The 13867-nt window shown below is 47.4% G+C and overlaps 1 protein-coding gene across 1 annotated transcript in view; it reads left to right on the forward strand.

The window, feature by feature from the left end:
* The window catches only part of LOC144175281 (F-box only protein 47-like), a 49997-nt gene that overhangs the window by 14351 nt on the left and 21779 nt on the right, over positions 1–13867 (forward strand). The window contains exons 4-5 of the mRNA XM_077704369.1: positions 9923–9999; positions 12674–12968. Of these exons, the coding sequence (XP_077560495.1) occupies positions 9923–9999; positions 12674–12968 (372 nt within the window). The remainder of the gene's footprint in view (positions 1–9922; positions 10000–12673; positions 12969–13867) is intronic.

A 13867-nucleotide genomic window follows, 5' to 3' on the forward strand; every position in this document is an offset into this window, starting at 1 on the left:
GCAGCGGCGCTTGCCTTTTCGGCAATTTATCTTGCAGTTTAGTGTTCGCGCAGGACTGCAAGTTTATTTTCCAACTTCCCGTGCTGTTGGTTCAAGTATCTTGGAGCTCGAATTTGCTTTACACGACCGAGAACCCCAAAGCGGTGACTGTGGCGTCGGCTAGAGGGTTCCGTCAGAATATTTCTGAACTTGCAACCAGAATAGGTGGTTTCTATTCCGTATATTAATATTAGGTACTTCCTGAACTGTCTGTTACTATATACGAAACCATTTATGCCCAAGATTAAGCGGCGTTTTATAAACAATGTACCAGCGAAAAGCACGTACGCGCACTGCGCTAAAATATAGCGTTCATGCGCTGTAAACGTATATGCGAGACATATGTTGCCGGTACACGCATAAACAAACAAGCGGACTCTACTTCCGAACTTCCGAATACCCACACGTGCGCGCGCGCGCACGCCATTTGGGCAGCGGAGCTAAGGCGCCTGCGCGATCGCTAGCTGCACTTCGATGAGTGGCGTCTTACTGCTTGACTTGCATTTAGTCTGAAAACATTGTAGCATACTGGGGCCTCCGCAGCATTATCGGCTATAGTAGGGCTCGATTGTCGCGTGTGCGTTGCGCATTCTGCTACAATATTATGGCCACCTCGTTATAATAACAGACCAGTCGGATGAGGCAGTTACGTTGTAGTTACGTTACTTTAGGTAACAATCACCAAACGTTTCAAACGTTCGTGATAGTGAATCGTTGGTCTGTTTCAGCATTTCTAGATTTAAGCATTTACCGCGCTAGTCGTACAAAGGCCGTATATTTACTCTTCGCTCCTACTTTTTTTAGTCTCATCGTTATATATATCAACGACTATCGCTGGAGCACAGTTGAGGTTCAGCGGCAACAAGTGCTTGCCAGGTTATAATATGCAGGCACACGGGATCGCGGGCAAAGAATTAGGCCGCCCCAGTCACTCACAAATTATGGTACGGTAGTGGTTCGGAGCGGTGTTTTTTTTCATTCCAGACAAATATTACCTTCTCGTGGCATGTATACTTGCAAAATAACTGATGTGGTGTTGGTTCTTTTTGTTTACTGTATACCTATTAACCGGGAGAGAACTTCTATTAGGACTGGCACCTTGTTTTAGTTTCGCCAAAAATTGTTTTTTTGAAGACTGTTCTCTAAGCCCACAGGGAAAGAAAACTGACGCGTTTAACGAAACAGGCATTTCCTGAACAAATGTGAGTTTGTTTCTGGAACTGAACGAAACGTCCCGGGCCGAAGTCCAGCAGTATTCACCATCCTTCCTAAATAGCATGTAATGCGAACATTCATCTCCGTCGCATAAAAAAAAAAAAAGAAAAACGCATTGCAGCGAGAGAGAGAGAGAATAACTTTAATGAAAACCAGTGATGTTAGCCGAGCCGTCGGGCTGGCTTGCTACGCTAGATGAGAGAAGAAAAACAAAACGTTTTACAAAGTATCTAACGTAGTGTAGTATATCCCTGTCATCAAGCACAGCCACCGCGGCTGTCACTTCCGTATGTTATAAAACATCCTGGCGTGGTAATATCCTGCTTAGTAATGCGGCATGGTAACGTATGCCTCGTTTGGCGTTCGTGCATACTTTTCGAACACGAAAATTGTACTAATAAGTGCTATCATCAACAACAAATATCATACTTCCTGTGGCGAGCCTATACAGGGAAAACGACAAAAAGAGCATGGCAGAGGCGGCCTATCCGGTCGGAAGTCCAGGTATGACGTTTTCCGGCCGGTTTTCGCCTTCAGTCTTCGGTCTTCCGGCATCGCGCGCCGAGATGGAGGCGAAGCATCGGGCCACTTTTGTTGGCGCATTGCGCCGCTTCTAGTGCATGCGAATTCTAATTGCATGGTAATTCTATTGCATGTTAATTTTATTTCTAAAACCTCTTCACCTTCCGTTCTCAAGGGGGAGGAGGGAAAGCTTGGCCAGGAGATAGCGAAGGGGGTAAGCGATCTGAGGGCGACGGTCCCCAATGTGCTGATTGCAGTCTGCACCGTACCGGAGGTGACAAAGCGGACGGGCAGTACTCGCTGCTAACAGCGAGATTGAGAGGCGCGGCAGGGAACTTGGGTTTGAAGGGATAGACGTGAACATGGTAGTGGGCAGCATTGGACACAGGCAAACTTTTCAGTGGGGCGGGATTCACTTCAGCCCCAGGCTAGGAAACAAGGTGGGGTGGCGCTTAGGTGGGAGAGCGGTAGTTTTTTATGGGACCCCGCGAAGCTAAGGAAGGCCAACTAGGCGGCAAGTGGTCATCATCATCATCACCAGCCTATCTACGCGCACTGCAGGGCAAAGGCCTCTCCCATTAATCTCCAATTACCCCGGTCCTGTGCTAACTGCGACCAATTTATCCCCGCAAACTTCTTAATCTCATCTGCCCATCTAACTTTCTGCCGCCCCCTGCTACGCTTGCCTTCTCTAGGGATCCACTCTGTTACCCTTAATGACCAACGGTTGTCTTGCCTTCGCATTACATGTTCTGCCCACATCCATTCATTCTTAATTTCTACTAATATGTCCTTAACAAGCATTTGTTCCCTGACCAACTTCGCTCTCTTCTTGTCCCTTAATGTTACACCTACCATCTTCCGTTCCATTGCTCGCTGAGTCGTCCTCAATTTAAGTTGAACACTCTTAGTCAGCCTTCAAGGTTCGGCCCGTAGGTGAGTATCGGTAAGATGCAGCTGTCATACACTTTCTTCTTCAGAGACAATGGTAGGCTGCCATTCATTACCAGAGAATGCCTGCCGAATCCACTCCATCCCATTCTTATCCTTCTAATTATCTCAGCCTCATGGTTGGGATCCGGGGTCACAACTTTGCAGGTATATTCGCTCACCACTTCCATTGCGAGGGACGTATGCACACTCAACGCTTGGAGGCAGCCAAGCCTAGGGCTAACCGGAGAATTTATAGACATTGCTGAGGCCGTAGACAAAGACAATTTAAGTGGAAACAAGAGGCAATAGTTTAATAAGAGACAAAAGTAAACCCCGTAAGCGGAAACGAAAAAGAAAAACAAATGCGATAAATATTTAATCAGCTACATAAATATTCAGGGTGGCAGAAAGCCTAATAGGTGGGTGGAAATTCAAAACCAACTTGGAACGGGGAAAAATAAACGTGTACGCCTTAGCCGAGACTCACCTCCAAACCTCTACCGCCTGCACCGCTTGTGCACCCCGGTCTGCACTCCGCTTGTGGAGTGGTCCAAACCATGGATCATCTCCTCTTTGAATGCCCCCCCCCCTCCTCCCTCCCCCCCCCCTTCCCCCCCAACCCATTCGCCCCATATCGAGACGGTGAGCACTGGGCGAGGGCGTTGGGCAGCTCGGATTCGGCGGTGCAAGAAGCCATCGTCGCTCGGAGTGCCAAGGTCACCGGGGGCCTTGTTCCCTCGGTCACCCCCCTCCCCCGAATTAGCCCTTGTGGCAAATGATACAACAGGACCACAAAAATGAAGAGAAGGGGAGCCGTGGCATGCTTACTAAACAAGGGACCGACTGAAAGAGAGTGCATGAAAGCTGTAAAGAGCATCTATGGGTTAAAGACACGATAGCGGGGAAAAATACATTGTTAGGAGTTGTGTATCTGTGGAATGGCTGCGTAGCTACGGAGGAAAATGAGGAAATGGTGAACTGTCTAAAAAAGATATGAACAAGTTCAAAAATTCAGGTTAAATAATCTTAATTGAAGATGTGAGTGCATCCACATAGAAGATTTGGACGGATGGATCACAATAGCTCTTCAGTGATAGATCTATGTCAGGAAAACCGGATAGTAATGGTAAACGCACACACACACACACACACGCACACACACACACACACACACACACACACACACACACACACACACACACACACACACACACACACACACACACACACACACACACACGCACACACACACACACACACGCACACACGCACGCGCACGCACACGCACACACACACACACAAAACAACAAGCGTGACAGACAAATAACATGGGAAAGCGGAAACAGACAGTCCAGCATAGAATATATAGTCTAGTCTCCGAGACAGTATACGAAAGGTTGCGGGAAATGAGGATAGATGAAAACGGAACAGACAGCTTAGGAAGCGACCACAAGCGGCTTACCTTGCACTTTGGAGGCGCAACTCGAACGAATGTAGAAATCGGTACAGCCGGAGGCACTAATTTGAACAATGAACTGTTAAAGATCATCGCTGATGTGATGTTACGGAAGACGAAGTCATTAAGTACCAAGGAAAAAATTGGGATCACGATGAAATTATCAGGTTCATAAAAAGAAAGCCGAGATGCTGGTGGAATCACGAAATAGAAGAGGATATTACCAGCGGAAAAAGGCGTCGAGAGAACATAGAGAGGCAAAAAGAGTTGGTATGGAGCCGGATGTATAGTGAAGGAAAAATGTGATAGCTACCGGGAGCAAGAACTAGGAGTGCAGAAAATGGTGCAAGCAAAGATCAAGCAAAAAAGCAAACAATGGATGGCAGAAATACGGAAGAAGGACAAAAGCGCACCTAAGAAAGTTTGGCGCCATGTAAAATAAGTAAGCTCAAAAGGCGATGTCCATAAAAAATTCTTGATTTATGAGGAGGAGAAACATTTAGAAGGAGAGCCCGAGTTGGCGCATATTCATCGAGTGATTAGTGAGATCTATACCTTAGGGAAATGGGGGAAGTGAAACCTACACTGGTAACAACAGCGCCACAGAAGACTGGGGAAAGGGAAATAAATTTGAGCAACCGTGATTCGAAAAAAAAAAATGCACTGACGATTACTATGCTCCCTAATGCGAAATTTGGGCGCAGCGCGAACTGCCATCTTCACGAAAAGAGCAAACAATACTACGAAGGATACAGGCAGGGTCATTAGTACATCCAACAATGCTACATAAAATGTTTCGAAATCGGTATGATGACACATGCCCATTCTGCAAACAAGAAAGAGGCACTCTGCGTCACGTCATTGCAGAGTGCACGTCCCTCAAGACCCCCATCCCACAGATTCCACCCCCACCCACCTCCCTGACCTCACCCAACCCTCCACCCAAAGAGCGATGGGAGATCTTGCGGTCCAGCCCTACCGTGCCGACCCACATAGCCCTCGTGGCTCGGGGCCTGGAGAGGCTGGAAGCATACGGGCCCCGAGAATAGGGGACCGCCCCATCGGCCGCCTTGATGGTGACCCCTCTATGGGCTCACATAAAGTCCAACCAACCAACCATGAAGCGATCGCGTTATCAGCGAACGCACGGCGGCGCGCGCTACTGTGCTGCTATCTCGCAGCGCGTCGCCGCCACCGGCGATCATGTTGCTGCAAATCGTGCTTGAACCTCCCGTCACATGGTTCGGATGGGCCACGCACGGAGCAGTAGCATCGGCCGAAAGTGTGAGGGGGAGGCAGTGAGAGAGATGGCGCCACAGCAGCGCGTGCCGCCCTCCCCCTGACAATTTTGCCAGACACTCCGACGAGCATCTCGTGCGGGCTCAGCATACCGTTATGGTCCATAGAAATATTTACTGCCCTCCTTCGCATGCTTTCGCCTCATTTTTCTCCGCTGTTTTCTTTCTGCCTTCGCTCGCTCGGTTACGACGTGATTGCCGTGGCCGTCGCCACCACCGCCGCTAAACCCCAGTAGCGGACGCGAAAGTGCTTGCGCACTGAAAAGCAGAGCAAAAGGTACCACCCCCCTTCCCCCCCCCCCCCCCTTTCCCGTCCAACAGCAGGGGGCTCGGGCGGAGTACCAATGCAGCCAATAAACCCGCCGCGGTGGCTCAGTGGCTAAGGCTTCTGAGGCTAAGGCTGCCACTGAGGCTGCTAAGGCTGCAGTGGCTAAGGCTGCAGTGGCTAAGGCTGCTCGTGCTCTGCTGAGCACGAGGACGCGGGTTCGATTCCCGGCCGCGGCGGCCGCTTTTCTGATGGAGGCGAAAAGCAAAAACGCCCGTGTGGTCGAGATTTCAGCGCACGTTAAAGATCCCCAGGTGGTCAAAATAATCCGGAGCCCTCCACTACGGCGCGCCTCATCGTCTGCGTTTTTTCGGCGCATTAAACCTTACAATCAATCAAATCAATGCAGCCGATAAAGCTGCTTTGACCAAAACGTAAGGCATCCTTTATGAGGGCAATAGATAAGATGATACAAACCAAGCAGATACCCGATGATTGGCTAGAAACTAGGGTGAATTTAATATATAAAGGCAGAGGCAACAAGGCTAGTATTGATTCCTACAGACCACTCACAGTAACGTCAATGGTGTGTAGATTCGTATTGCAGGCGACAAAATCAAATTCAAGCATGGATGGAAGAAAATGAAATCTTTAGGGCACTTCAGAATTGATTTAGACAAGACAGGTGCTTCGATGATAATTTGTTCGTAGTAACATAGTGCACTGAAATTGAGAAAGCTCGGAATTTACTGTTATGGATTACGTTCTCGGACGTTAAAGAGGCGTATGAAAACGTAAACAGAGAACAGCTGTAAAGGGTGCCGAAACTCCAGGGCTTAGATGCCGAGTTAATACAGTTCCTTAAAGCAATCTGTAAAGATCATAGAGTGCACTGACCTGGGAAGGGCAGAAATGCGCACAGCAGGTCAACACCCGTCGAGGGCTGAAACAGGGATGCCCTTTGAGCCCAATACTGTTTATGATTTACGAGGTATGGTTAGAAAAGAAACTGGAAGAAAGTCAAGTAAGGTTCAGACTAACCCATATGCTGCAAGGCGAAGTGGTACAACAGCGGATTCCGGGAATGTTATGCGCAGACGACATTGTACTTTTAGCTGATAACCAGACCGATATGCAACGACTCATAAAGATAATTGGCCAGGAAGCCGCAGACCTCGGGTTAAATTTTAGCACGAAAAAATCGGGAATAATGGTTTTCAATGACACCAGCATTGCCGCAGTGTCAATCCAGCATGGCGAATTACCCAGAGTGAAGGAGTATAAATATTTGGGAGTGTGGATAATCGGAGGGGACAACTATTTAAGAACTCACGAGGAGCAGCTTAAGAATAGAGAACAGCGAAACGCAGATATAACGAAGCATAGAGCTCTGTGGGGGGGTGTAATATATATGAAGTAATGAGAGGAATGTGGAAAGGAGTAATGGTTCCGGGCCTCACTTTTGCGAATGCAGTACTCTACTTAAAATCAGACGCTTTATCACGCCTTGAAGTGAACCTTAGAACGGTAGGCCGTTTGGCTGTAGGAGCGCGTTGTAAAACAACTAATGAAGCAGTGCAGGGAGATATGGGCCGGGCGTTGTTTGAAGTTCGAGAAGCTCAGAGTAAAGTATGTTTTAGGGGAGGTTGAGAGCAATGTATCAACGTAGGTGGAAAGCTAAAGTTTTTAGGTACAGCTAAAATTGTTAAGCGTGAACACGCAGTGGCTAAGGAAAACTAGAAGGCTAGCGATGAAATACGGAAAGAACAGCAGAGAATCAAACACAGCCAAGGTTACCAAAAAAAGAAGCAAGGCAGATAGAAATAAATGGAGGAAAAAATGGAAGCTAGAACGTCGTTAGAGATGTACAGGGCAGGGAAATTGGACATCAGAAAGGAAAATTTCTACGATAATTCCAAGGGCAGTGCTTTGCTTTCTGAGACTACAGCAGGTTGCTTGAGAACTAAGAGCTATGTGGGGAAGTGTATACAAGATGATGGGGTGTGCATGGTCTACCGAAAAGAAATAGAAACTATGCGGCACCTAGTGTTAGAATGCGAGGGTATCCATCCAAATCTACATGAGGGAAATATTCGGCTTCCAGAAGCCCTGTGATTTAAGGGTAGCAGAGAGGGAGTTAACTTCAAGGCTGTAGAGGCGACTAAAGGAAATTAGAATGCTGGTGGACTAAAAGTAGAGAGGGGAGTCTTGCCTAGGACAGGTACCACCTGCAACAGATAGAAAATATTCTGTGCCTGCCCGAAGAGCAGCGGTAAAATGAAACGAAGGGTATAAAACATCGCTATATTAGTTTTTTGGTAAGATGACACGTCATTACCCCGTTGCAAAGGGGGTACCACAATCAATCAATCAATCAATCAATCAATCAATCAATCAATCAATCAATCAATCAATCAATCAATCAATCAATCAATCAATCAATCAATCAATCAATCAATCAATCAATCAATCAATCAATCAGTCAATCATTCAGTCAGTCAGTCAGTCAGTCAGTCAGTCAGTCAGTCAGTCAGTCAGTCAGTCAGTCAGTCAGTCAGTCAGTCAGTCAGTCAGTCAGTCAGTCAGTCAATCAATCAGGAGAAAAACAACAATGTGCGTAGGTAGCACTTAGAACTTAAGCCCCATTATCGAACAGTCTGAAATTTCGTGAAGCGGAGGAGAAATCAGTCTCCACAACTTACTGGAAAGAAGCCGAAACTTTTTCGTTGAACAGGAATATTCGTAATAGTGGATTTCGTAAAACTGGGGTCGAACTGCGTGTAGCAGCCCAAAGCATGCACGCACACATGCAAAAAAAAAATCAAACTCGGCGTAAAGTGGCATTTTCCGTTTGCTTTATCCCATGGCTATACGCCACACGTTCCCGGTAGTCCTCTGAACAACGTCGGTAAATTTCTTCTCCTCCCGGAAGAGACCGTCAGGATCCAGCATTGCTCCGAGGGTCTTGCATGGAAGTTATCTCGTTTGCTTCATTGATCTAAAATTATCTTTGTTTCCTAAATGGGGTTTTCAAAGAGTATATAAAATTATGATCACTCGTCATAGTATCCCGCTATACGTTGCCATTTCGGCCCGGAGGATAAGAAATCGGCGGTCGCCAGCTCCGTGACCATACAATCGGGGCAACACGGTGACATAGGCAGTTTTGCTGTTTTCGGGCCCCAAAGCACTCTTTCCTATAGTAAATAGTTTCCACTGTACTTCGGGTGCAGTGCTGCAGACTGCACAAACTTCCATCTCTCCTCAAGCGTTGCATGCACTCCCACCTGGGCTTACCTCTATCCGACTTGTGTAGCTTCGAATGGGCCTCACGTGCAGTTAAACCACCATTCCAACCTGTTCATGCCTCCTCTCTTTGGCGACAGAGCGCTGGGCTTAGCGCTTGGTTGACGTAGCTGCCCGTCTCTTAGCTTACCTCTTTCTAATGCTATTGTAGTTTGGCGAAGGTGCTTTATAAAGCCTGAACAGCATGGCGGGAACATGGCGTTGGAATGGTTAAGTGGTGGTCGTCGGCTGCTTGTCGGCACCATCGGCTATCCGCAGTTGCTTGAGCCTGCTCTACCAATTAAGTGCTCTAGAAAAAAAAAGGCAAACCTTCGTTGAGAGAAACCGTTTTGTTAGAAATTTCTCTTAATTATAAGTGTCTCACGGCCCAAGTTGACAGAGAGCGCGACACCTCCGCTTTTAACGTGGTATCGCTTATAACGAAGGCTACTTCTTCTCCCAAGGACTTCGTTATAAGGGGGGTTTACTGTATAGGTCGAAGAGAAGCCAAGAAGCGCTTCCCTGACTAGTGACTCAGTTTGCACCTGTAGGAAGTAATGACGTGATTCAGGATATGCGGATTATTTGGACCATCACCATTTAGTGATTACTATTACCTTGTTTTGACACTCGTTTTGGCGAGTTCTGCGAAGGGAAGGTGTGCTTGCCGTGTTGTCGTTGTGCAGAATGACAACAATGCAGTTGCGTGAACTAGTTTTCGGTCCCACAGTGACGTCACTTACTGATGTCGTGGAGCAAGCAACAGAGAGCTAAACAAGCCCTTCTTCCAGTCACTTCTGTACCTCGCGTTGCCATAAATGGAATGCACGTAAAGTCGCAGTAACGAACCAAGAGCAGTGCTTTACTTTGTCCGCGTTATGGCGCACGCCGACCTTTTGTTGCTTTCAGGAGTGATGATGAAGCGCGTAACCTGCTTGTTGCCGACGAAGGAGCGGATCAAGATTATGGTGCGATTCATTGAACTGGTAAGTACGCAAGTCGAGCACTTAGCATGCAGGCGCGCTCGCTTGCATGATCGCGTTCGTTTAACCGGTTACTGAGTATTCTTCGCTTTCTTGAGCTATTTACGACACGTAATTTCTTGTCACAGTTGTCGTAAAAATGCAAAAGTCCGTGCGGTTGTACTTGAGATCTCCTGGGCGTACGGGTTAAGGAGCGAAACAATTTTTTTCCCTGCGCATTCATGCGGATGGTGCATGCGATACGTAAACGATAAACTAAGAGAAAGGGGCATACGAAAAAAAGGCTATACAAAAGGCTGAAACAGCTAACACAGCGCACTTAAAAGCAAGGAAAGTGTCCAAAGCAGCGGAATTTCGCAAAGATGCTATGAAATGCGGGTTAGAGACTTGAGAAGTTCTGCCAAGGCATTCATAAAGCATTTACACACATGCTGCCATTCCGAGTCCTATAGACGCAGCATGTGCAACTGCAGCGCAACTTAAAAATTGTGGTCGTTAAACAACTGTAAATAGCAAATAAATAAATAAACTGTATTAGCATTCAGCCATCGGCGTCAATACTAATCAACATGTCTCTGTATAACTCATTATTTCTTCCTGATCAACTATGAAATTATTGTTTGGAGTACTACCAGAATGAAAACTTGCACAAGCTCACAGTTTTGCAAAAACGGGTCATTTGTTTGTGCTGTAACCTTCCTTATCTCTCACACACTGCTGATGCTTTTAAAAGAATCGACACTGTTGCAATTAAAACCATGTATAACTATAAGCTATGTCGTTGTTATATATCAGGATTAATCAGAAATGCCGATGCACTAACCTGCAGGCTTGCCGGATTAAAAGAGAACGTTGGAGTCTACTAGACCCGTACACCGGAACCTCGGAACGTAAATAAGTGCCACATAAACTACGTGACACAAATGATCAAATCAAATCAAACCACTTCATTCATACATCCTAGCATGCTTAGGGGCACGGACAAAAAGCCCAGAAAAGGCGTGACGGGGGTCCGTGCCCTCTATAAGGCATACAGTGGAAAGCGCAGCACGTTAAAAATACACTCAGTGAATTTGAATTTGCAGACGCCGCTGCTCGTGGACACAAATGTACACACACAGATCGCTATATAAATAACAAAGTTAAACAATATAAGGATGGGAGAACAATAATGATCTTATTTACATAATATGCGTAAGATTAAAAAAAAAACATAAAAGAAAACGCTGGAACAATGCGCGTTACACCAAAGCAAGGTATGCGTGAGTACAAAATGTGCGCGACAAGAAGCGCTGGCACGACTCAGATGACACGAAACAGAAAACGAACTCAGGATATTGTTACCTGCACTTTGGTTCGGTTTACAGAAATATTCTGCGTAAATCTCTAAATGATTTATTTATCAAATCTAGGGTATGTTTTTCGTACAGTTCGTTCAGGGTTGACGGCGAGCGAAATTTCACCGTCTGTTTTCCGTAATTAGTGCGGCAAACATTAACTTTCCATTTCTCGGGATTTTGTGTACCATACACAGGATGGTGCGCTGTAAGCCCGGCTAATTCAGCTAATAAATTGTCGTGCTTAACTTTTTCCGACTTGTAATAACGGATCAGTCTATAGGTGTACAAAGACTGCCCACGGATAATGTTAAATTTTGTATACAGTTCTGCTGCGTGAGAATAGTAACGGGCCTTGGCTATTATGTGGATTACACATCCAGTACTCACTAAATACAATGTTAAATTAAGTACTGCTTTCATTAAAAGAAAAGTCGCTGTTTCAACGCTGTCATTCCGACAGTTGCATGATGTGATTTGTAAGCCTAATACACCGTACAGGGATGCTGTACTTTTTCTGTTGAGAACTGTACTGCATTTGTTTTGAACAAAACTTCTTCTTGTACCAGTGTACTAGTTTTACACTTGTTTTATAACTCACTACACTTGTTTTGTAATTTCTTTCGCCATGTTTGACTTGCTGCTCTGTGTGTGAGGTGGCCTGGGCCCTTCAAGCTGTTTCAGCAGCTTTCTTTTTCTGGTCTTTCTGCAACATGGTTGTGAAGAAAAAACTAAATTCAATTCAGTTCAAGTGAGAGACGTCACAAGAGTAACGGCTGCAAAGTTCTAGAAAGTAGAACGTTAATGTAAATAGCGACAGACGTCACAACAGGAGTGGCTGCAAAACTGTAGACATCGCCCATTGGCGTCAATAGCAACAGGCGACAAAACTGCGCGGCTGCAAAATTGTAGGAAGTAGGGTTTTTATGCTAATATCGATAGACGTCGAAATAGCAGTGACTGCAAAACTGTAGACATCAGCCATTGGCGTCAATCGTAGAGTTACATATTAGTGTGAAACTCTGTGATGTCATCAGCAACAGGCGACAAAACAGCGCGGCTGAGAAATTTTAGCAAGTAGGGTATTGATGGTAATATCGGCAGACGTTAAAATACCGCTGGCTGAAAAACTGTGTGCGTATTCAGGCAGTGAATGCGTACACTATTTTCAGACACGAAGTAGGTCTCTAATGTTGACTAACGCCTGGTTTTTCTCACTGGAAGCTCAATACACATGCCATCGAAACGAGTTGCACTGCTCCTTTACTACAATGCAGGGATTATTCTCGTGATACGCGGCCCTGTGAGCGCGGAATAACTCCAAGCTTGCCCTCTCTCAGTTCGTGAGTCGTCCGGTGCTGGTGCGCTGCCGCCTTCCGCGCGACCTGGAGAGCGCGGGTCGCGAGTGGCGGCTGTACGGCGCCTTCGTGATGTCCGCCGTGGCCGGCTGGGTGGAGTCACCCGAGTGCCAGCTCGTGCACGATGTGCTCACGGGGCTCAGCGCCTTGCAGAGGTTCGCCTCCAGGGTGCTTGGGGCCAGGCCCGGTGAGTATACAGTGCTGGACACAGAGAATCAAGGCGGTTATAAGGTCATCATCACGTTACAGAGAAACGGCTTTGGTCGAATTCTCGCTTGTACGAAGTTTTTCGCGTCCCCAACTGATTGATTAATTTATTAGATGCGACGCTGAGAGCATCTCTTGTCGGCGGCCCTGTACTTCCTGCGTGCGTCCGTCGTCGTCGTCGGCGTCCGCACTCTCCTCCACTCACCCCCTCTCCTCTCCGATAGCGAACACTCTCTTGCGAGGGGCATTGGATTGGCTTGGCTTGGCTTGGCTTGGCTTGGCTTGGATTTGGATTGGATTGGGTTAAAGTTGATTGTGTTGGATTGTGTTGCGTCATAGCCGCGGCAGACGCACTGGCGCCGGCGCGTGCCCAGGTGAGAGCGAACACTCTCTCTCAACATCTGCGGGTGTGCGGCCCAGCGCACTCTCACTCCGCCGGTGGGCGGCGCTGCGCGCGGTGCTGCGCATGTGCAGTACTTTCTCTCTCCGCGGTCTCCTCTCCTTCGGGCGCGCTGCGCATATAATCGGTGTGCCGCTCTCCGGCGGCCTTTCGGTCGACGGTTGCTCTACGCTTGCGCTTGAACCCCCCTCAGCGTCGCATCACACCAGGGTTCCCGCGAGGGGAGGTGGGCGTAATTTTTTGTAGGGTTTAACGCGCCGACGAAACGCAGGCGATGAGGCGCTCCGTAGTGGAGGGCTCCGGATTAATTTTGACCACCTGGGAATCTTTAACGTGCGGCGAAGTCTCGTACACACGGGCGTTTTTGCTTTTCGCTTCCATCAGAAAAGCGGCCGCCGCGTTTGGGAATTGAACCCGCCACCTCGTGTTCAGCAGCGCAACGCCTTAGCCACTGAGCCACCGCGGCGGGTTCCCACGGGCTCCTAATAACAGCACTCTCGTAGGCGCAGTAATTGCGCTACATCAAGCGTTACAGAAGGTCAGGATCTTTCGTTGAGTCCACATTGAAA

This window comes from Haemaphysalis longicornis, unplaced genomic scaffold (assembly GCF_048455015.1).
Source record: "Haemaphysalis longicornis isolate Haplotype H1 unplaced genomic scaffold, Haemaphysalis longicornis Haplotype H1 scaffold_3, whole genome shotgun sequence".
Taxonomy (NCBI): Eukaryota; Metazoa; Arthropoda; class Arachnida; order Ixodida; family Ixodidae; genus Haemaphysalis; species Haemaphysalis longicornis.